Here is a 22,457-nt window from a genome sequence, read left to right as displayed (position 1 = left end):
GGTATTTCCAGCTTTGTGGTTTTCACTTCCACTTTTACCAGGTGGGCGGAGTAGGCTCCGGTGGACAAATCAGATTCCTCCTCAGCTCCAGCTTCAAGAGGTAAGCTAGGCATTCAGGGTCCCAGACACCCAGGCACCGGTGGAGGCAGCAGCAGCAGCAGCAAGAGCAGCAGGAAGTGTGGGGAAGTCCAGAGGCCAGAACCATGGAAGACCAGCGCGACCTCATCTCCAACCATGAGCAGCTGCCCATGCTGGGCCAGCACCCCAGTGCCCCAGAGAGGTACGTGTGAGCTGCAGGAGAGAGCACACAAATCCTGGACCACACAGACAGGCCTGGGTGCTGCAGGGGGAGCACTGGACAGGGAGCCATAAGGGGATGGGTCCAGGCCCTGACTCTGGGTGGTTTTCAGCAAGTCTCTGGCCTGCTCTGGGCTTCTGTCCTCCCTCCTGTAAAATGGGGGCGCTTCTCCAGGGCAGTCGTTTTAAATTTCTTTGCATGATACACTTTTGTTCTCAAAATCTCAAGACAGCCGCAAATTCTCCCCCTAGACTATCACACAGTATCAGCGGCTTCACAAACCGCCTGAAGGTGAACTGTGAATCCTGGGTTTGAAACCTTGGACTAGATTTGGAAAATGTTATGGATCCAGAGTTTCTCAAAGAGGATGGTAGAAGCTGCTCATCACAGTGGAGTTTCTCCCTAATCACCACGGATAGGTGTATGGGTTTTTATCAGGGAAGTGTAGTTGCCGGTGTTTGTAGAGTAGATGGACATGTCTGCCATTACCGGAGAGATGCTGGGGGGAGGCAGGAAAAGACAAGGGTGGGGGAGGGCTTCTGGCTAAATTTTTAGAAGGGATTGAAGGTTGACATGGGTCATGCCCTGCCTGTGTCCCTCTCCCTTGTAGCAAGGGGCCAGCACAACCATCCAGGGGACCCCAGGACCCCTTTCCCAGCCCCAGCATTGTTTCATCCAGGTGTTTCCCTGAAAAAGAAAGAAAAGAAGGAAGAAAAGAAGAAAGAAGAAAGAAAGAAAAGAAAGAAAGAAAGTTAGAATGCAGCTACCCCATAGCCCTACTCTCCCCAGTCTTCAAAAAGTAATTTGCAGATTGGGGCAATTGGCTGTCTCAGTCTGTAGAGCAAGACTCTTAATCTCAGGGTTGTGAGTTTGAGCCCCATGTTGGATGTAGAGATGACTTCAACATCTTAAAAAAAAAAAAAAAAAAAAGTAGTTTACAAATTATAGGGACTCAGAGCTGTGATGTCAGCTGTTGCCAGGCAGAAAGGGCTTTGGGAGAGACACTCAGAGATATCATGAGGAACTGCATTCTAGGGGACAGGGGTGACCAGATATAGACCATAGAGCATGCCTGTGAAAATCCCAAAGAATTCCAGGGCTAGGAGGGCTGACTCTCCTGTGAGGGCTAGATTCTGGTCTAAGTTCTGCTGTTGTCATATGGGACTTAGACAATTGCTACTTCTTATTGGGTCTCAGTAATAATAAAAGCAATGATGATACTAGACATGCTAATAGTTCCCTTTCACTGACCACCTGTCCCCAGTCCTCAGCCAGGGTAATTTCTATGATGAGTTACGTGCTAAATCCAACCCTAACTCTTATTTTTTTTATTTTTTTTTAAAGATTTTATTTATTTATTTGAGAGAGAGACAGTGAGAGAGAACATGAGCGAGGAGGTCAGAGGGAGAAGCAGACTCCCCATGGAGCTGGGAGCCCGATGTGGGACTCGATCCCGGGACTCCAGGATCATGACCTGAGCTGAAGGCAGTCGTCCAACCAACTGAGCCACCCAGGCGCCCCAACCCTAACTCTTATAAGTCCAGTACTTTTATTAGCTCCTTTTTACGTAAGAGAAAATTGAGACGTTGTTAGGCTTTATTAGTTAGCAGCTTGCCGAGTTATGACAGCTAGTGAGTATTGGAGTCAGAATTTGAATCCAGGACTAGCCTGATTTCAAAGTGTGAGCTGGCTCTACCGTCTGGCCTCCTTGTAGAGGCAGGACTTTCAGAGAGGGCTGGGAGGGCCACCCAGTAAGTTGCAGACCTTGTGCAAGCTCAGTGTACAGAGAGGGTGCCCCCTCCTCAAATCCTTGCCTGGTTTCCCTTTCCTTCAGGGACTGCTTCTAAAAATGGCCCCAGTCCTGTGTGCTAGGTCCATTCCAGCTTGAGCCTGTTCCTCAGACCCCTTTGTGAACTCTTCTGCCTCACAACATTTGTATCATGGTTCCTGCTAGCTCTGGTTGGCTCCTGACTTCAGCCAATTATTATTATTATTTTTCATTCAAGAAGGAGGCAATGGAAAGAAGGAAATGAAGAGAGTGGTGGCAAGAGTTGGCAGTCAGCCAGAACCAGGGTATCCACATTCAAGAGGCAAAAAGAGGAAGAAAACCAGATGCTAAAGTTAACTATTAACTCCTCTGAGAATACTCAGTGCTAATTGTCCCTAGGTATGGAGCCAAGAGCTTTACTCTCATGATTTTTTTTTTTTTTTTTTTTTTTGTCTTGAGACTTTATTTATTTGAGAGAGAGAGAGAGCTCGACAGAGAGAAAAGGAGAGCAGGCTCAGGGAACCTACGACAACATGGGACTCAATCCCACTACCCTGGGATCATGATCTGAGCCAAAGACAGAGCCTTAACCTGCTGAGCCACCCAGGCGCTCCTACTCTCATGATCTTATTTTATGTAGCAATTCTTTAAGTAGCTATTCCTACCTCAAGTTCCTCAGAGGGGTTGACTTGCCCCTGTTCCCTGAACTAAGGGGGTGGCAGAGCCAGGATTCCACGCCAGGTGTCATCTCCAACATGACCGTGTAGATTCTTTGGCCTTCTGAGAAACTGAGGTTCAGAGAAGGTACAGTGGAAGGAAGAACTGGGACTGGATTGCGTGTGGGGTTGTGGAAGGGGTGAGCATGGAGACGAGCTGGAGATCTTGAACCAGGCAAGACCCATCCTTGGGTGGACGTTCACAGAAGCCAGGCCACCCCTGTTTCTGGAAAAGGCCAAGAAACAGTACTTGTTTTCCACTCCTGTCTGGTCTCCTCCTTTTCCCCACATGGGGTTTTTGCTTTCTCCTAACAGAACAGCAATCTTTTGGGCTGGACCTTGGCCCAGAACATAGAGAGGACTGGCAAGCAAAGAACCAATGAAAATGAACTATATATGTGATGTCATCAGTTACTAGGCAGAAGGGTCTCCTGGAGTTTCCTAAACTGTCCTTGTTGGTTCCCAGAGTAAGCAGGGTACAGTGACAGACTGACAGTTTCTAGTGGGGTTCTGGTAGTCCCACCCCAGTGAGGTGGGAGAAAATGGGCCAGGAGCTCTCAGGGTCCTGAGGCAGAATCCTTACATTCCCTAAACTGTGACATGTTCATGTGCTCCCAAAACCAAGCCCAACAGCTCCAAGGACTATCTGAGGTCTGGCCACCCAGCCCTGTGCAGCCAATTCGTTTAGAGAATGTGAGACACTCTCCCAGTCACACAGGCTCAGGCACCGTACTCCTACTGAAATCTACCCTGGTGGATAGTGCCATCTGAAATACGTAGGTGGTCACAGATCTTACCTCAAAGAAGAAACCACCAAATCCTAGAATTGTGCAGGTGAGAGGCACCCACATGGCAAGCCCAGACAATGGCAGAGACTTGCTCAAAGCCAAGGAGAGTGTGGGGCAGAGGATGTGTCCCCAGAGGGGGTGGTCTGACCTGCTCCTGTCTGACTTCCTCCACTGGCTCCAACCTGCTCCTAAAATGTCAAGGCTTCGGGGGGCGCCTGGGTGGCTCAGTGGGTTAAGCTACTGCCTTCAGCTCAGGTCATGGTCTCAGGGTCTTGCGATGGAGCCCCACATCGGGCTCTCTTCTCAGCAGGGAGCCTGCTTCCTCCTCTCTCTCTCTGCCTGCCTCTCTGCCTACTTGTGATCTCTCTCTGTCAAATAAATAATAAAAAAATCTTTAAATAAATAAATAAAATGTCAAGGCTTCACTTCTCGTTTTCAGGTGGGCCACATGCTCTGCTGTCCAAGGCCCACTTCCTTCCCTTTTCTCTGATTTCACTGCAGGGGTTGGGTAGGTAGGGGGGTGTGTTAGGGGTAGCTGAGGGGGTGGCGGAGCTGACGGAAATGGGGGGCATTCCTCTGCTCTCAGTCAGTCCTTGGGCCAGCCACCTCTGTGGACCCTGCCCTGACCTATCTCCTTCCCCACAACAGCAAGTGCAGCCGAGGAGCTCTGTACACAGGCTTTTCTGTCCTGGTGGCTCTGCTCCTGGCTGGCCAGGCCACCACCGCCTACTTCCTGTACCAGCAGCAGGGCCGGCTGGACAAGCTGACCGTCACATCACAGAACCTGCAGCTGGAGAATCTGCGCATGAAGCTTCCCAAACGTGCGTGCGCCACCTCCATCCTGACCTCTCCCACCCACCATCCTTCCCTCAAGACCCCATCCCTGCCCCCACCTGGGCCCACTTTCTTCTCCTTCGGGTCTGGGATTCCAGCCCCTTCTCACTAGGTTGGAGATCTCGGTTCCCAAGATGAGTACTCTCTTCCCTGGGCACCGGGACCACACCCACACTCTACCTCCTGTCCCCACAGCTCCCAAGCCTTTGCACAAGATGAGGGCTGCCACCCCCATGCTGATGCAGGCACTGCCCATGCCAGACCTGCTCCAGGAGGTAAGGACGACCTTAGGGCAGTAGAACAGGGAGGTGTCATCTAGCATGGGGAGGGCAGGTGCTGAGGGACAGGGGATGACAGCTGAGCAGCAAAAGCCCACTCAAGGGGGAGGAAAGAGCCTCATCAGTCCATCCCTGGGATGTTTACGAAAGGCTTCTCGTTTCCCAGTGCATCTCACAGCCGCCTCCCTTTTGTCATAAGTGGGTGATGTTTCTGTCACGAAAAAATCCGCTGCCCACAGTGCCCTGGGCAGAAAAACTTATGCAGATCTGACCACTAAGGACATTGATGCAGTGAAGTGACTTGTTTGAGCTCTCCTACTTGGGCTCCTACTCATGGGGTGGTGGAGACAGGCCTGTTCCTGTGGGGCACCTGGAACTCCAGCCTCTTACCCAGACCTGGAGCATTGGCTCTGTTCCAGGGCCCCTCCTCTGTGGGTCAGTACTGGTGACCCCCTTTTCTTTCCTTCCACAGCCCTTGCAGAATGCCACCAAGTATGGCAATATGACACAGGACCACGTGATGCATGTGCTTCTGGTGAGTGCCTGGCCATGGCCCTGCCTCCCCACTCAAGTTCCCCTGATACTGTGCTCCAGGGCCTGCACCATTCTGGACTCACTGGATTAGTGAAAGAACGCCAGTGTGGCCCTTCAACATCATCTGTAGTCTAGCCCTGCCGTCCACTTTTTTGAGTGTTTGAGATGGAGGATCTGAGGCCCAAAGCCCAGAAGTGACTTGCTCAAGATGCCCGTTTTTTCCTTCCCAAGTTTCTGCTGCATCTCTACTCTGTACCAGGCACTGTGCAAGGCTTTGGGCTCACACTGGGAAGAAATCAGACTCTGCTTTCGACCCCACGGGGGTCCCAGGCTAACATGGGAGATAGACAAGTGACTAGGTGATAAGGGACAGGCAGGAGAAAGCAGCAGAGGACCCAAATAAGTGGGGGTAGTGGAGGAGGTGTTGAGGAAGGGAGACCTGGAGGATGGGTAGGGGTCTGCAAGGAGTGGAAGACTGGGGGTTATGGGTAAGACCAGGCCTGGAATCTGGGTCTCTGAACTCCCGGCCCTGGGCTCGTACAGCTGTGCAGCTGGAAGGCCCTTGGTGCCTCCCCTGTCCTTGGCTCCATTATGGCAGAGGTCCAAGGGAAGGTGGGTGGCACGTTTCACCTTGTCTGCCAGAGAGCTCTTTAGACCTTCCTTCCTGTCTTGCTACCCCACAGGAGACCGACCCCCTGAAGGTGTACCCGAAGCTGAAGGGAAGCTTCCTAGAGAACCTGAAACACCTTAAGAACACCATGGGGCCCCTGGAATGGAAGGTCAGCAGCCACCCCCTGCGCTGGCTCCCTCTCATCCCTGACATCTAGGACAGGGCTGGGAGAGGCTCCACGAGGGCTGGGCCGGGGAGGCCACCTTAGAAGCTAGAGGTGGGGCACCAGCACCAACAAAGCCATAGCCATGAAGAGGGCTTGGAGCTGAGGAACCACCTCGACCAAACTCCATGGGTCTCTAAGCAGGAACTCAGCTACAGCTGGACTCGGCTGCTGGGTCCCTCTCGGACCCTCCACATCTGTCCCCAGGGGCAAAGTTGGGCAGGGTTGGAGGAAGCTATGGAGCTTGACCCCTTGCCTCGATCCTGTCAGGTCTTTGAGAGCTGGATGTATCAGTGGCTCCTGTTCGAAATGAGCAAGAACTCCCTGGAGAATAAGCCTGAGGTTCCACTAAAAGGTATGCGGAGCGCGAGCCTTGGGATGCCAGGGCTTCTGGAAGCTCCCTCGGGGCTCTCTGGGAGCTGCAGAGGTTAGGACCTAGAGCACTCCCAGATCCAAGCCCTGGCACTCTCCCAGTCTCTAACTCTCCCTCCTGTCTCTTCTGCCTGTTCCTTCTGGGCTTGGCTGCTTCTCTGCACTCCCCTTAGAGGATGACCTCCGTCGTGGGGGACGGCACTGCACACGTGGGCCTGGAGCAAAATGACCCGACACATCCCATCACATATCATCACAGTGACCTTCTCCACTCGACCCTGCACAGGCTCTCATGAGGGGGCTGGGGCAGGGCTCATGAGCCCAGCTGCAGAGGGACCTCCCCGAGCTCACACAGCCAGTATGGGCCGGACGATTTTCTAAACCTAGATTTGTAGAAGGCACTTTGATGCCATTGTGACCAGCTCTCAGCTGATGTCTGAAGCCCTCTACAATGTGCTCAAAGAAAGCCCATTTGCACTTGGATAACTCAGTAACAGAGGCTCAGACTTCCTGAGATGCCCATTGCTTTCCTCAGAAATAAGAATCATAGGAGCAATTCCTAACTTTAATAGGCATTGAGTGTCCGAAGAAATCACCAAGTTCTAGGATAAGTGTGCCACTTGGCCCTCTTCGATCTCACACCTTGTTGGTTCAGGCCTCAGTTTCCCCCATCGGTGCCAGGGGTAGAGTGAGCACAGCCACCTGGGCAGAAGGCATTAGGCCCACAGCAGTGGTTATGTGGATTCTGCTGAGACTCTGGCCCAGGGTCTGCTCACTCACTATGTCTTCACCATGCCTGTCGCTTCAGCACTGACCCAGTGCCAGGAGGAGGTCAGCCGCGTCCCCGCCGTCCACCCTGGCACATTCAGGCCCCAGTGCGACGAGAATGGCAACTATAAGCCGCTCCAGTGCTATGGGAGCACCGGCTACTGCTGGTGCGTCTTCCCCAACGGCACCGAGGTCCCCCACACCAGGAGCCGTGGGCACCATAACTGCAGGGGTAAGCAGTGCCCACTCAGCCGGGGCGTGCCCAAGGAGCAGAAGGGCCGAGAAGGCGGAGCGTGAGAAGGGCCTCCTGGCACACCTGGGACAGGCCCCCTTTTATCCACCTACCATGCACTCGTCATCGGTTTGTCCATCGGTCCTTCCTTTCCTTACATCCACTCATCTACTCACTCACCTGTCCTTCTGTCCTTCTGTGAACGTCACACAGCTGGCCATGGCCCATGGTCCACCCAGGGGTCCTACAGGTCTACCCATCTCATGTCATCACTCCCTCCCTGGGCCTGCCCTGAGCACACCCAGCAACAGTCCTGCTCCACCAGGCACGAGGCCGGTGGCCAAGGCTGGGAAGGAGAACCCTGGCCCCTCGCCAATGGGTGTGGGAGGCTGGACTGTCAATTGACACACGGCCTTGCTGCTCCCTTGCAGAGCCACTGGACATGGAAGATCTGTCATCCGGGCTGGGTATGACCAAGCAGGACCTGGGTCAAGGTGAGGGCCCCTGCAGGGGTCACTCGGGCTCCAGCAGCTTATCCCCCGGGACGCCGAATCCCTCAGGGCCGGCGGGCCGGCATAGCACGACCGTGGGCTGTCCTCCAACCTCCCCGGGACATCCTTTTCACACCTGACGACCACCGTTAGGGCCTGTAGGGGTGGAGACTCCTCATCTCTGAGATCCCAGGATGCTGGGAAGGGGCAGGGACGACAGGGGACCCCAAACCTAACCTGCTGCTGCTTCTCTGTAGTGGCCGTGTGAGAAGAGCAGACGCTGACGCCAGCACACAGCCCGCCCTGCATGGCCACTGCCTCCTTGCTCCCCTCCATCCCCCAACCCTAGCCCCTCTCCCAAACTGCTCCCACACTCACTGTCTCCCACTCTGCGCCGCCTTCCGGGACACCCTGGCTCCTGGCTCTCCATCATCCTTAGATACCAGTCACGTCAGGGAACACAGATTTAATGATGCAGGAGGGCCCTGTGGCCCGACCCATCGATCAGCAGGAACGTGTGGCCCAAGGCGGTAGACTAGGAGGTATGTGCTATGGGAGCTTCAGCCTCCAACATGGGAGCCCCAAGATCCAGGCCCAGGGATGACACGGAGGGTGCACGGAGAAGAGACAGTGCTCCCCCACACCCAATATGTCTGCCCTTTTGACCTTGCCTTTTTAGCCTGTTTAGCTGGGGGAAAGAGCCATCCTTCCCCTCTCCAGCAGCACACCCAGAAGAACCAGCCTCTTTACAACACCCCCACCCTGCCTAGCCCTTCCCTGTGTGCAGCCAAGCTTATCACTGGCCCTCAGGGCCACATCTCTGAGAATAAAAGTAGTAAGTAGGACACTTCTGGCTCCTGATTGTTGTTGGGATCTGGCTCATGGACCCCAAGGAGGTATCCGAGACCTTGAATCCAGTGGTCTGGATGGGAGGGCATAGCCCAGGGAGCCCAACCCCAGATGCCCGTGGGGCCTGGCCAGGCTGCGGGCATGCACTTTGGACACAGACGCTATTGGTTTCCATGGTAACACACAGGCATACTCTACTTCCAAAAAAAAAAAATAGGCTCTTACCCAGAGTTGTTTAAGTTCAAGTTCCTCTTGGTCCAGCTTCCATTTTTCCCCAGCTCTGTTTTCACTTCCCTACTAAGGACCACGTGAGTGAGGATGGACGGCAGTGACACAGGCTGCCAGGAAGCAGGGGCTGTGGGGAACCAGGAGCTCATGCCCTACGTAGACCAGACCCCTGTTCTAGGCCAACACACTTAGCAGGGGAGAGAAGCTAATGCGGGGCAGGGCCCTGAGAGAAGGGTGCAGACGGATGCCAACCCAGGTCTCTCAGATCTCTGCCCAGCTCTCTCCTCTCCTGCAGATCTTCTTACTCTCATTGGCAGAAGGCTCAAAGCCCTGGAGAGAAAGCTCCCTGTCCCCTGGGGCTCCACACTGCTCTGGGCAACGGCACTGCTGCCCTCACCACATCCTGGAGACGTGTCACCCTGATGTAGCTATGGAGTTCATACATTTCTTGCCTTTGTCATTCTAGAACCTTCGTTATCTGAACACGAAGGCAACTCAATCCTAACTGGTTTACCTGCTCCTACTCTGCCCACGGTCCTACCTCTGGGGAACCTGCCTCCAGCTCACACCCGAACTTCCAAAGGTGGTCACCCCCCACTGCCCCTCTTCTACTTCCTGCCTCTGGATCTTGGCCTGCCCCTAACCCAACAACCGTGACGACGTGCAAGGTCCCCCTCAGCGGAGAGGCCACTTTGGAGAGTCTCGTTCTCTGGCGACCTGTCCATTCCACTCACCACAGCGTCCCAGAGCCCTGGTGTGTAGTCAAGAGCCAACCCTGTGCTGTGGTTTGTTCACCTCCAAGTGTCAGCCAGACTCTCCCTTCTAGGAGTAAGTCAACTGCAAAACAGTTGTCGCGCATGCACTGGCAACTCACACCTTTCCTTTAAGCCTTTTATTTTCTGAGTTGTTACAAAAAACCACAAACAAACAGGGAAAACTGATAGAGGACAAAGCCTCTGCATCAGCCAGAGACCAGAGACGTGGAAGGAGCTGTAGGCTGGGCCTTGCTAAGTCTGCAGGGCCCAGAGGTGGAAAGTCCAAGGCCTCTGGGCCTGTTGGGTTTGAAGGGAGAGGGGCAGGTCACTTAAAAAAATATATATATACTGTACACATCTCTAGGAAGCAATCTGTGTCAGGACAGAAGTCAGACGTGGAGTCAGTGAGTGCAAGTCCCCAGAGCTGGACGCTTGGCCGCCACTCCCCTCAGGGCTCACTGCTCGGCCAGCGCGGACACAGTGGCTGGCGGGCTTCTTCTGGGGAGGAAGGGGAGTTAAAGATTCAGTTCCAGCCCATGGTGGGCAGAGGGCTGAGGCACAGGGCTGGTCGCCACTTGGCTAGGAAATCCCTGGGTGAAGGAAACACATCCAGACGTGAGATTTCCCGACCATTTTCTCCAAAGAGAAAAAAATAAAATCAAAACCTGGGGTCTCTGATGCAGGGGAGAAGCCTGAACCACAGCAGACACTTGCACGGACTGGGTCCCAGAAACGCAGCCAAGCGCTCTGGTGCCCTGCCTCACTCAATCCTCACTGCCAGCCAGGCGGGCTCTGGGTCCCTGCCATTTCCGGGAGGCTGGTGGCTGCTGGGGTCCCATCAGCCCATTCCCCACCACCTGGAAGCACAGCTCCATCGGAATGGCTTATCCTGAGGAAACCATCTTCCTCCCAACGAGGAATGCTCTCAAATGACAAGAACACAAGGAAGAGGAAGTGAACAGTGGTGGGGAGATTCTGAGCTGTACTTGACCTCAAGCCTCACCCTCCTCTGCAAAGCAGCACTACCCCAGTGCCCATACCCAGGGAGGGTTGTGTTGCTGGCTGCCATCACTATTCTGGATCCTTCTGATTCTGCAGCTCTGTTCCCGGCACCGCCTCAGTGGCCCCACGGACCTTGAGGTCCCCGCTCCTTCCCTCTGCCTGGGCCCTGCGACCAGGCCAGATGCTAGAGCTACGCTCCCACCCTCACCACAAGGGGAGGTCGGCAGGGATCCCCGGGCCCCAAAGCATACCTGTCGCCGCGGGCCCCTCAGACTGTCTGCTCTGCCGTCTTCTTCTGTGAGGAGACAAGCATGAGGCTCCTGTGCCTGAAGCAGCTCCCCGCCAACCCCGTACGCTGTCCACCCCCGCCCACCCCAGAAGCATATGTGATGGTTCTTTCTTGAGGACTCACAGCTCTCCCCAGAACAGATACTGGGTATACAGGGGTCCCCAAGGGCAGGGATGGGGCCCCATTTGCCCAGGAGGCTGAAGACAACAAATGCTCAGCTTTTCTGAACACAGCTGAGGCTCCACTGGCCACAGCGAGAACGGACCCGTGTGAGGTGTGGCGGGCCCTCTATTCCGGTGATCAGCCTTTGGAACCCATAGTGTAGAGGGGTGGAGGGGTGTATTTCTGCAGTGGGGACACGATCCTGGCTGGGGTACACAAATCCTGGGGAATGTCTCCTCTCTCCTCAGCCTACCTGGCTGGCCTCCCTGCCCCCGACCTCGAGGCTCTCCTTTCTTTATCTGTCCCAAGAACATCCTTCTAAAAGACGGGGGTCACTCCCATGGCTTCTACACACACACACACACACACACACACACACACACACACACACACAAGTCCCTTCCCCTCAGGGTGGCACCTGCCTTCCACCCATCTTCAGTGTGTCACAATTCACAAGCCCCCAACCCCTGGACCCTGAGAACGGGCATGGAGTGGGGACCAGGTCTGGCACATACGAGATGGGGCTGATCACATTCACCCTGGGGACTAGGTCTGGGTCCTTCTCCTGGCTAGATATTGCTCAAGAACTCACGCTACCTTTTTCTTCTTTTTCTTTTGGAATGGCGAGTCAGGGTCTTTGGTTGAGGCCTTTTTCACTTTCTTCTTCTTTTCCTTTTTTTCCTTGTCTTTCTTTTCTAAAGAAACAAAGTAAACCCCCTAAGTAACAGAAGCATTGGTGGTGGGGGAGGTCAATGTCAAGAGATAGGGCTGGTCTCAAGGGATCCTAGAACTACTCTTTCCAATGCCAGGTCCCCAGTGCTGCCCACACTCTGGGGACCCATCAAAACACAGGCCCCAGGGGGTTAAGCCACTGCCTTCCGCTCAGGTCATGATCTCGGGGTCCTGGGATCCAGTCCCGCATCGGGCTCTCTGCTCAGCAGGGAGCCTGCTTCCCTCTCTCTCTCTCTCTCTGCCTGCCTCTCCATCTACTTGTGATTTCTCTCTGTCAAATAAATAAATAAAACCTTAAAAAAAAAAAACACAGGCCCCAGGCCTGCAACCACCTACACTGGTCCAAGTGGCCATGGGCCTGCCTTATGGTTTTCGGCCCCATACACGGACCACCTGGACTATTACTATTTTTCTTTTACTCATGTTTTAAAACTTGTACACATTTACTTTAAGAAGTGACATTCTGGGACGCCTGGGTGGCTCAGTTGGTTAAGCAGCTGCCTTCGGCTCAGGTCATGATCCCAGCATCCTGGGATCGAGTCCCACATCGGGCTCCTTGCTGAGCAGGGAGCCTGCTTCTCCCTCTGCCTCTGCCTGCCATTCTGTCTGCCTGTGCTCGCTCTCTCCCCCTCCCTCTCTCTGATAAATAAATAAAATCTTAAAAAAAAAAAAAAAAGAAGTGACATTCTACCGTAACGGGAATATCACCTATGGAAGAGACAAGGCTGGATGAAAGGAGGTTCCACAGTACACAAGGTCTAGCGCGGAGCTCAGGAAGGGCCGGTGACCGTGACTTCCAAGGGGAACCTGCTATCTAGGTGCCTGGGCCATGGAAGCAGGAAGCAGAAGCGCACGGCAAGCGAGCACTGGGGGTCTGCAAGTAGGCCGTGCCCTGTGGCTGCCTCTCTGCGTCTCCGGGCAGGCCAGCCCAGGAGCTCCGGGATCCACTCTGGCTCTGCCACTACCATCCCCTGGCCCCACACAAACCAGTCGGCAGTCTTTCCCTTCGGTGCCTGCTGCGCCCCTGCCCCCCGCCCACGGCGTGCTGACTGGAGGCTCTTAGCCTGGGCCCAGGAGTTTGCTCCGGGCTGCGGCTGGCCGGCCACTTACTCTTGTCAGATTTCTTCTTCTCCTTCTTGCTCTTTGGGTTGCCTTGGTCTCCAACCTCAACCTTCAGTGTCCCTGGCTCCCCTTCTGGCTTCTCCTTGGCTCCTCGGGAGTCGGAAGCCTCTTTCTCCTTCTCCTTGGTGTTACCACTTGCTCCATCTTTCTTGGCTTTCCCCTTGGGAGTCCTGAGGGCCTTTTCTGGCGAGCCAGCACCCTCCCCACCTTCCCCGGCCACCAGCTGCTTCTTCTTCTTGTTCTTGGGGGCTCTGGCGGCCGTCTGGTCCCCCGAGAGCTTCCTCTTGCGGCCCACCCGGCCCTTCCTGCCGGTCTCCTTGGCAGTGTCCGCAGCCTTCTTCCTCTCCTGCTCCAGCAGCTCCGTCAGGACCTTCACCACTGAGGCCTGCACCTGGGCCTCATTCAGGGGCCAGGGTTCACTCAGGAGGCGCCGGCTGATGTCACTCTGCAGTGCCAGCACTGAGGCCTGGGGGTTCCCGGCCTCCTTCTTGGGCTTCCGGGGCTTCTGAGGCGTGGGATTAGCCTCTTTTCTGCCTGTGGAGAAAGGACATGGGGTCACCATCGGGGAGAGCCAGGAAACAGGCTACCGTACAAGGGCCAAGGAGGGGATCTAGGGACACAGTCCACCTCCTCTGACGATGGTACAGACAGGGAAAGGGCGGCCCAGCAGTCACTCTGCCCAACCTCTGGCCTCACACCTTTCCAGCAGCCTCTAACTTAGCTTTTTTAACTTAGCTCTTTCGTCTCCTTGCATTCAAGTCAGGCTGGAGATGGAAAAGGACTCCAGAATCTTAAGGAGGGGAGTGAACTCTATCAACAAAATGAAAGCTCAGATAGGAGGGAGACGGTATTGTCCAGTCAGAAGTCCAGAGATGGGAGACCAGGGACTTGGATTCCAGGTTTGCCTATCACCAGTGCACTGGGGAACCATGCTCCTCCCACAGCCTCGGTGTCCCCATTTATAAGATAAGGGCTTAGATGAACAGTGAGGCCTCTGTTCCAAGTCACAGATTCATGGTAAAAGCTGGTCAGAGGACAAGGCAGCTTAGGGGGTGATGGGCATGGTGTATACACACGTGGCAGCTGACTAAGCAGGTTTGCTCCCTGCCAGAGTGACTTCTGGTGCAGCCTTTGTTTAGAATTTTCCACGCCTCTGCTCTCCTTTGATAATTGTGTGCTGACTACACGTGTGAAAAAAACCGACCACAGCCCCCTCTAAAATGTCTCCCTGTAGCACCCGCCTCTCACCAAGAAGGCTGGGGAAGAAAGTGAGCAATGACTCTTCTGCTGACCCAGCAGCAGCGAGCTGCGGCTAAAGCCAAGGCTGGGGCAGTGGGTGCAGGGCGACATGAGCGGTGTCCCACTGCTGCCCCTACCTCCCCAGGTGCCTCAGCAGGTTTCTGCTCCTTCTGGGCCTCACAGACACAAGAGTGCCTACATGCAGGCTCTGAAAGACGCCCGGGGGCTGTGCCCAGGGGCTTGGCCCGGCTCCCCGTCACGGGGCTGGGGGCTGTTCCCAGCAGCAGACAGTGGGCCCCCATTGGGAGCTCACGCAGCTCTGGCCCCAGGGCTGTGGTGGGCTAGGGGAGGCGAAGACGGCAGGAGGCGGAAGGGTCCCCAAGGCAGACAGAGGCCCGATTCAGTTGTTTAGTGCTTTTTGGCAAGGACAGGGGGTGCGGGGAGAGGGAAGCTGAGGAGGGCACGGTTCGCGCTGGCAACCTCCTTCCCCGCAGCCCACTTCTCAGCTGCCTGTCTGCAAACACCGCAGAACACCCAAGCTGGGGAATGCCCAGGGCTGCTGCAGGCATGCCCATCACAGCTACCTGTTTCTCAGCGCTGGCGAAGTCAGAGCTGGCTGAAGTCCCTGGCTGGGGGACCTCAGCAACTCTGGTCTGCCCTCTCAACACTATGTGACGATTCTGTGTGCCATGCTTTGACACTCCCTGGATGGCTCTACTGTGCCCTGTGTGACTAGACACAGAGGCCCAGTGTGGCCAAGGTCCTGTCCAAGGCTTCACAAGAAGTCAGCCCATCACCAGAGGTCTCTGCCATGTGCTAGAGACTTCTCCAAAAGTGGCTCTTGCCTTCTGTCTGAGCTGCCCTGAGTTCCTAGCCCCCATACCACAAGCCCCTTTGTTAGGAAGCAAAGTTAACGGAGACAGAGAACCAAGACCACTTAGGGCAAGGGTCACCCTACGGCTAAACCAGAATCCCACAGAGATGGAAAACCTGACTTCCAGGCCATTCCATATCATAGAAGCCAGACACCTGGGTGTGGGGCACCAGGCCTTGGTTGGAGATGCCCCTGCGACAGACAGGACCTTATCGGTAGGCCTGTTCCTAAGGCAGGGAAAGAAGGGGCCCACTGCCTTGTCCCTCCGGGTCCCACTCTGTTTCTCCTGTGGCCCTTGACTCACTTGTTTTAGGGGATACGGCACCTGCTACATGTTGGGGTTCCACTTCCTGCTTGCTGTCTGGGGCATCTTTGGTGGCAGAAGTAGAAGAAGCCGAAGGGTTGAGGTCTGGCTTAGGAGTAGCCTTTGAAGCTTGGGAATTGGCCAGAGTCGGCCCAGGGGTCACATAACCTGAGAGGAGAGACTGAAGAAACCCAGTTTGAACAACTGAACGAGGCAGAACCCTGCTCCACCCTTGAGGGCAGAGCCTGCCGTGCAGAAGCCATCCCAGGAGCCCTGAAGATCAGGCTGGCTCTCAGGCCCAGTGGGGGGGCATGTTAGCCCTTTGAATGTACCTCCTGCACTATTTTAATTAATACAGACTTTCACCGGGTACATTTAAGAAGACAATCTCTTACTACTAACGAGAATGGAAAATCACTACTGCTTGCCGTGTACAGAAGATAACCTTAAAGAAATCCCATCTGTTCTGAAATGTCTTTTTTTTTCTGGGACTCAGCTAAAATCAAGGCAAGCCTTTTCCACAGGTTCTCAGAGTCCACCCCTCATGGCATGCTAAAACAGAGCCTTGGGGGAGAGAGAGGGCCCCGCTGTGGGGGACGGCCTCGGCCTTACACTGTAGCAGGTGGCCGTCAGCGCCCGCCCCCAGGCCTCCAAGGGGCCAGTCCCCTCCCTCACCATTACCTGAGAGGGTGCCACCACCTCTTCCTCGCTGGACTCTGCTGTGGTCTCCTCCACCAAGGTCTCTGTTGTGGAGGGGGCTGGACCTACTGGGGGAGCACAGGCCACCTGTTGGGAGGACCTGGGATGGCCTGAGCCTTCCACTGGTCCCTTGCCCTCCTGCCCAGGCTTTACCTGCTCCTATGACTCCCTCCAAGGTCAATGGCTATTTGCAGCCTTTTAAGCAAGACTTCTGAATGCCAAAACCTTCCGTTCTAATTCCCAACGCCCAACTTATGCTTCCCTGCTTTTCCGTGGGGGAAGCATAATCTTGGGATTTTAGGGGGCCAGCTATGGGAGCCTGATGGTAAAAAGCTGGCAGCAGTCCAACAGTAGGGCTGGAAAGTCTCTGGTATCATCTGGACCAACCACCTCGTGTGGCTGTATAGGTGGGGAAACTGAGGCCCAGCATGGGGATGACAGGGCCAGGCCACAGAACAGCTGGAGATATAGAGCTGAGACCTGAGCCTTGTACTCCACCACGCCACCACTCCCCTGCTCTGGGCCCACCTAGCCTTATCCTGGGTCCCTCACCTAGCCTGGGGGCCGAGGAAGCCATCCGGGGCCTGTCAGCATCCTCCTCGCTCCCTGAGGAGCTGCCGCTGCTGTCATTGCTGTCACTGGAGGTGTCAGAGGCCTTGGCTTTGGTGTGTCCAGTGGGAGTAGCTGTGGCACACTGGAGCACAGGGACCTCAGGCTTTCTGACCTTGTTGGTCCCCTTGGCTGGCACAGGGAGTGTTCCCAGAGCATTATCAACCTGATTTGGTAAGAAAAAAAAAAAGGAAATAGAAGATAAACTGAAGGGAAATAAACTCGGTGCCTACCGAACACCCCAGTTACCTCCGACATAGGCGCCTGTTAGCTGCTTTGCACCAAGGCCTCACTTAGCACCCTTCCCACAAACGCTCAGCTTGGCAGCAGAGGTCAGGATGTATGTGCTAATCACAGGGCGGGTAAGTGCTGCTGCTGGGATTCGGGCCCCTGTCTGTGCCCTCCCTTCTGTGCTCTGTCATCCAGGGTGACGCCTGGTCCCACCACCACCACCAGGCTCCCAGCTCACCCCACTGGAAGACAGGGTCCTGACAGCAGGAGGCTGGGCCTCACTGGCTTTCTGGGCAAGGACTTTCAGGGCGGCCTGGGTCAGCGGGAGGTGAGCAGGGCTCCTCTTTGTCACCTGTGGACAGCCACAGGCAGCCCTGAGACTTGCTAGTCCCTAGGATGCCATCTGTGCTAGGCCCAGGTCAGATCCTGGCTGGGGGAGGAGGGGACCTGTACTTGCACAAAGAGCTGTGGGGCTGGAGGACGAGACTGAGGGATAGTCAAGACTGATGCCACCATGGGGGCAGGAAACGGGGCCAGGCTTCAGTTATCAGCTGATCATACCGTTCTCAGGGGATCCCCCCAGGGGAGGGAAGCAGCCTGGGTCCTACCCGAAGCCCCCAACTCAATCTGCGCTCGCACTGGGGAACAGTCCCCAGCCTGGTGGCTGCAGCCTCCTCACAGGCCTCCCGGGGGCCCTCCTGCCCACACACAGACCCCTCCTCAGGGAGACGGACTGGAAAGGAGCTGGGTGGGCTCTCCCCACCGTGGAAACTTCCAGCCCCACCCCCGCATCTCTGCTGCTGCGTGGCCCACACGGCCCGCACCATGGCCTGTCTGGCCTGGCCCCACTCGCCTTACTGCTTCCTCCAGCTCTCCCTGCCCACGTGCTTCCCCAGGGGGCCCCAGCCCAGGTTCCCCGCCTGGAGTACTGGCTTGCCCTGGCCTGGCTGCTTCTCTAGCGTCAATATTGCTGCCTCAGGGAGGCTGCTCCCCCTGTCCTTCCTAAAGCCACTCACCGCCTTATTCTCTAGTTTATACCCAATTTCTCTTAAAGTACCCACTAGTTGGCGAGTGCTTTACTTTCTGGCTTCCTTGTTTCCTGGCCCGGCCCATGAAGGAAGGGACTTTCCCCCATTGCTGTCCCCACCATGGTGTCTCCAGTGCCCAGCGTGCAGACGCACTCGGCAACCCCGCTGGCTGAACGGCGGTGGGCTTTCCGGCTGCAGTGACCAGTGACCGGTGTGCAGCTACCCAGCTCCCATGTTCCCAGGAAGCCTCTCTCGAGCCGGAGCTTGAGATGAGCCCCTCTGGGCTAAGGGTGCCCAGCTCCTTCCTGTCCTCTTTGGGGGGTGACATGCAATGGGCTGGGAAAGCTGACCCGCAAGGCCCAGGAGTGCAGTGAGGAGTGAAGAGGCCTGGGCCCCGGCCCTGCCTCATCCTGTACGGGCCTCTGTGGTCCTGTTGAGGGGCAGCCCTCAGCTCGTGCGCCACGAGCCGCTAAATTCACCCTGCTCAGGCGGCAGGTTCAGGCCAAGACCCAAAAGAAACGCACCACAAATGGTTAAGGCCAGGAGATCACCGTTATGCCCACTAAGAACAAGCAAGATTTGTTCACAGCACTTCCAAACCGGGAGGGAAAAAGAAAACAAACCAGAAGTGCAAGGGTGCTCGAAGGGCTGCCGCGGGGCGTGAGCTGCACCCTGGCTCTGCCTGGAGGCCATGCTCCCATGCTACTCCTCCTCCTCAGCCCAGGGGTCTCCAGGAGCCCAGTTGGCACTGCAGCCAAGCCGGGGAAGGTGCTGGTGGCGAGGAGGCGGCTCCTCGCGCGGGGCTGGAGGAGAACAATGGCAGTCCCACCCAGCAGTACCCGTGGAGCGAGGGAGCCCCCCTCACCCCTGCCAGCTCGCACGGCCCACCCCTGCCCATCCGGTACCTGAGCAATGGGTTTCTCCTGTTTCTTGCCTTCTGACATCCGACCAGACACCGCGCCGCTCCCGGTCCCCACGGCGTTGGCTCTGACGGCTGGCCTTGGCTGGGCCGTGAGCACACTTGTGCTGGTTCTACTGGCTGAAACAGAGCAGGGCGGGGTGCAAGTTAGGGTACACAAGTCATAATCCCCAATTATCAGCCCTTCCTGGGGACACGGCCCAGTGCTCACGGCACCTGCAGCAGAAGCCTGTCCAATGCCCTCCCCCTCGGGGCGCCTGGGTGGCTCAGTACGTTAAACGTCTGCCTAAGGCTCAGGTTACAATCCTGGGGTCCTAAGATCGAGTCCTGCATTGGGCTCCCTGGTTGGTGGGGAGTCTGCTCCTCCCTCTGTCCCCAGATTCCCCTGCTCATGTTCTCTCTTTCTCTCACAAAAATAAATAAATAAAGAAAAAACAAAGCTCCCTCCCTCAGCCTCACAGGCAGGAGCCATCACTAGCTCCGTGCTGCAAGCTCAGGGGAATCAGCTGTGGCAGTGACCCCAGGACTTCACCCCGGCTCTTCCCACCCTTCAGTCCTCCACACCACCGCCCCTCAGCTGGCCGGGCCACCACTCTGAGCAATGCTGGGGAGCACTGCTACGGAGTGGACTCTGCATTTAGAAGAGTCTCCGTAAGAATATCATGGTGATCTACAAAGGCTCAGTTCTGTGTGTTCTAGTGCTCCGTGTATGCCCCAAAGCCCATGCACGAAGCCCATAGCTTCCTCCAGCATGGCACTGCCCACCCAAAGGACAGCTCTATGGCCAGCAGGAATCACATGGTAAACGCGTAATGTCACTGTCGGTCAGGTAAAAACTATGGCGCATGCATGCACAGTAGGAGCTCACTAAAAACACAGATACAGCCGTGGTTCCTGTAAAGTGAACAGTTCTAAAATGGCAGTAATTATTCCAGACAGTGGAATTATAGTGACATCTTTTCCTCGGAGCTATTCTGTACTTAATGAGCCTACCAAAACCAAGTCTTCTTATCATCCTTGTGGAGTGTCATAATAACAACATTAGCCATTTTCCTGATGGCAACGGGAGTATCACAGATTCTCAGTCATAGAAACCTCAGACAGGGTCCTGTCTCCTACCGAGAGATGGGATCTTTGCCTACGATGTCTCCTTTGGGATTACCTAACCCTTTATACATGCCACCAGGACTGGGAGGCTCACTACCACCTCACAGCCCTCTCCCCGTTCACACAGTCAGTCGTTACGAAGCTTTTCCTCCATTACGTAGAAATCTGCTACCTGCAGCTTCTGGCCACTGGCGTGGGTTCTAGCCCTTGGAGCTGGTACAGAGAAGTCCCGGCAAACTGTCTCTGGAAACAGAGATCAGGACGAACCAATGTCGGGTGCAGAGACCTGGCCTCAGGCCCCTCCGGACCCACAACTGTGTGCCGTGTGACTCAGCCAGCAGCCTCCCCTTTCCGGTCGTGGTGAGGTCTGTGCGTGTGCTGCATGCGTGCACACGTGTGTGTGTGTGCGTGCATGCATGTGCCGGCAGCTCCTGCCGGGTGAGCCTGGCGGCCGCAGCACACAACTCAGCCCTGCATGGGACTCAGTCCTGCACGGCAGGCCTGTGCTCACCAGGAGTGGAACACTGCGTCGCGGGGATCACATCCTCATCCTCACTCCCAGAGGAGGAGCTCCTGGCAGTGCTCTCCGAGGCCCGGGCCTTCCTTGGGGTGTTTATAGCTGGGGCGTGCGTGGCGGTAGCAGCTGGGCCAGCTGGACTACGGTTAGGGTCGACAAAAATCAGAGGGGGTTTAATCACCTTGAAAAACAAAAACAAAACATATCCCCCCAGTGATTAAAGGCTTGGCCAGGCAAAGGGGAGGGCAGGTGGGGGGCTGCCAATGCAAGGGGTCCAGAGCACTCAGGGCCACCGGGCAGGCAGAGGCCACCCCAGCCGCCCATAGCATTCTTCGCACGCCCCAGGCCCATGCACCTGCTAAGACCAACACAGCACCTCACAGCCCCTGAGGGGCTGAGCCTGAGCCCCTGAGCCCACAGACCTGGAGCCCCTGAGGTCAGCAGTGCTAGCTCTACTGCACAGCTGGGAGAACTAGAAGTCCAGAGAGGAGAGAAGAGTTGCCCAAGGCTGCACACCTTCCCTGAACTAGAGCCAAGCGCAGAGGAGCCAATTCAGCCTGCCTTCCTCTGGCTGACTCCAGGGCCAGACGCTGGCCAAGCTGGGTGCTCTAAGCAGCGTGCCCCCAGCAGCCTGGCTGTCATCCAAGATGCCCCTGTGGAGCTGCGCACAACCAAGCTGCCCCTGCCCCAGGGACACTGGAGCGGCCCACTAAGTTGTGGCCCGGGGTGCCACAAGCCATCTACTCTGAGCCCACATCTTTGGCAAACCACCTGCACAGAGGAAAAGCCAAGGCGAAGATATTAAGGGACCGAACACCATGTGAGGCCCTGTGTGAACTCTTATCCGAACACACCAGAGATAAAGACCGCTGTTCGTGAGACACTCTGGGAAGCGGGGATCCCCAGCGCGCAGGCCAGTTTCTTAGGGTGATGTTGTATGTACGGCGGCTGTCCTCTCAAAGAAAGGAACCTGGGGGTGCTGGGGAAGGAGTGGAGGGTTTGCACAAAGTGGGCCTGGTCACGAGGGCAGCCCTGCTGAGGCTGGGGAAGGCTCGTGGGGGTTCTTCACACTGTTCTATCTTTGGGCAGGCTTTACAGCTTCCAGCGAGGCAGCACAAGAGAGAGAAAGAGGCTGCTCCCTGGGATCCTGTGACCAGGCCAAGGTCACAGCTCCAGTGGATATGCCCACGGCATGCGAAGTCACTTCACATATTTGGAGCCAGCGAGCCGGATGAGCCCACACCTTCCATCCCCAGAGATCAGAGTCTGTCTGAATTCCATGCCTTCTTTGGCCTGGGGGAAAACACAAGGCAGCCGGAGGAAGCTGCCCAAGGCCAAGGTCTGGGACCCCATCTCACCCATTACCTTTGGGGCCCAGGGTGCGGTGGGAGAGGCACCAAGAAAAGTCAAGAAGAGAGGGGCCCGCCCAAGGGTGGGAGTTCTGCTGGGCTGGGGCCCTTCCCACCCTTGCCAAACAGCCTCCCCCGCGGCTGCTCTGATCTGCCACTTCCAGAGCCTGCCTTCCCACATGATGAAAGAGAGAAGGATGGAAAGTGGGAGAAGGCTTACAGTTGAGGGAGGGGGGATCTATATATATGTGAGAAGACAGAGGAACAGATTGTCGGGGACGAAGAGAGGCACCGAACCCACCGAGGCAAACAATAGCGTCTGGGATGTTAAAAGCAGCTCAGCAGCAAAGCCTCCTCCTCCCTGTTGCACCTGCCCACACGGCCTTGGCGCCGTGGGCGGAGCAGGAGGGCAGGGACTTAAGGGGTCGGGGGCTGAGCCCAGGACCCGACAGCAGTGCAGTGCCAGCGCACCGTTGGAAAGGTGGGTCGTGGGACCCAGGGAATTGAGGAAACCCGTCTCTGATCCCACC

General features: G+C 56.1%; 2 protein-coding genes across 12 annotated transcripts in view; one reads left to right on the top strand and one right to left on the bottom strand.

Annotated features, from left to right (window-relative positions):
* Positions 1 to 38: 38 nt before the first annotated feature.
* On the top strand, positions 39 to 8,759 carry CD74 (CD74 molecule). 2 transcript variants are annotated; one of them, XM_059174046.1, is made up of 9 exons: positions 39 to 280; positions 4,219 to 4,391; positions 4,600 to 4,679; positions 5,155 to 5,217; positions 5,900 to 5,995; positions 6,320 to 6,404; positions 7,230 to 7,421; positions 7,853 to 7,915; positions 8,170 to 8,759. In XM_059174046.1, the coding sequence occupies exons 1-9, from the start codon at positions 204 to 206 to the stop codon at positions 8,178 to 8,180; spliced, it is 840 nt and encodes a 279-aa protein (XP_059030029.1). In that variant the 5' UTR covers positions 39 to 203; the 3' UTR covers positions 8,181 to 8,759. The 2 variants fall into 2 exon arrangements, with proteins under 2 accessions (XP_059030029.1, XP_059030030.1); XM_059174047.1 differs by lacking the exon at positions 7,230 to 7,421 and having other exon boundaries at positions 50 to 280.
* Positions 8,760 to 9,866: 1,107 nt separating this feature from the next.
* The window catches only part of TCOF1 (treacle ribosome biogenesis factor 1), a 37,474-nt gene continuing 24,883 nt past the window's right edge, over positions 9,867 to 22,457 (bottom strand). For 4 of the 10 annotated variants that reach the window (XM_059174036.1, XM_059174039.1, XM_059174044.1 and 1 more), the window contains 10 exons: positions 20,573 to 20,759; positions 18,941 to 19,074; positions 17,246 to 17,359; positions 16,720 to 16,942; positions 16,150 to 16,235; positions 15,469 to 15,649; positions 13,040 to 13,585; positions 11,795 to 11,892; positions 10,998 to 11,041; positions 9,867 to 10,334 (listed from right to left, as the gene is read on the bottom strand). In XM_059174036.1, the coding sequence (XP_059030019.1) occupies positions 11,015 to 11,041; positions 11,795 to 11,892; positions 13,040 to 13,585; positions 15,469 to 15,649; positions 16,150 to 16,235; positions 16,720 to 16,942; positions 17,246 to 17,359; positions 18,941 to 19,074; positions 20,573 to 20,759 (1,596 nt within the window). In that variant the 3' untranslated portion in view covers positions 9,867 to 10,334; positions 10,998 to 11,014. Of the gene's footprint in view, positions 10,335 to 10,997; positions 11,042 to 11,794; positions 11,893 to 13,039; positions 13,586 to 15,468; positions 15,650 to 16,149; positions 16,236 to 16,719; positions 16,943 to 17,245; positions 17,360 to 18,940; positions 19,075 to 20,572; positions 20,760 to 22,457 lie in introns of those variants that run through there. The other 6 variants (XM_059174037.1, XM_059174041.1, XM_059174038.1 and 3 more) reach the window with 6 other exon arrangements.

This window comes from Mustela lutreola, chromosome 5 (genome assembly GCF_030435805.1).
Source record: "Mustela lutreola isolate mMusLut2 chromosome 5, mMusLut2.pri, whole genome shotgun sequence".
Classification (NCBI taxonomy): Eukaryota; Metazoa; Chordata; class Mammalia; order Carnivora; family Mustelidae; genus Mustela; species Mustela lutreola.
This window is presented reverse-complemented; position numbering and strand designations above follow the sequence as displayed.

What these genes read in the sequence shown, in the direction of transcription:
- CD74 (XM_059174046.1), top strand. Translation starts at nt 204, where the DNA reads ATGGAAGACCAGCGCGACCTCATCTCCAACCATGAGCAGCTGCCCATG. An exon ending in CACCCCAGTGCCCCAGAGAG is followed by an intron (nt 281 to 4,218) that starts GTACGTGTGAGC and finishes TCCCCACAACAG; the next exon opens with CAAGTGCAGCCGAGGAGCTC. An exon ending in TGGGCACCATAACTGCAGGG is followed by an intron (nt 7,422 to 7,852) that starts GTAAGCAGTGCC and finishes GCTCCCTTGCAG; the next exon opens with AGCCACTGGACATGGAAGAT.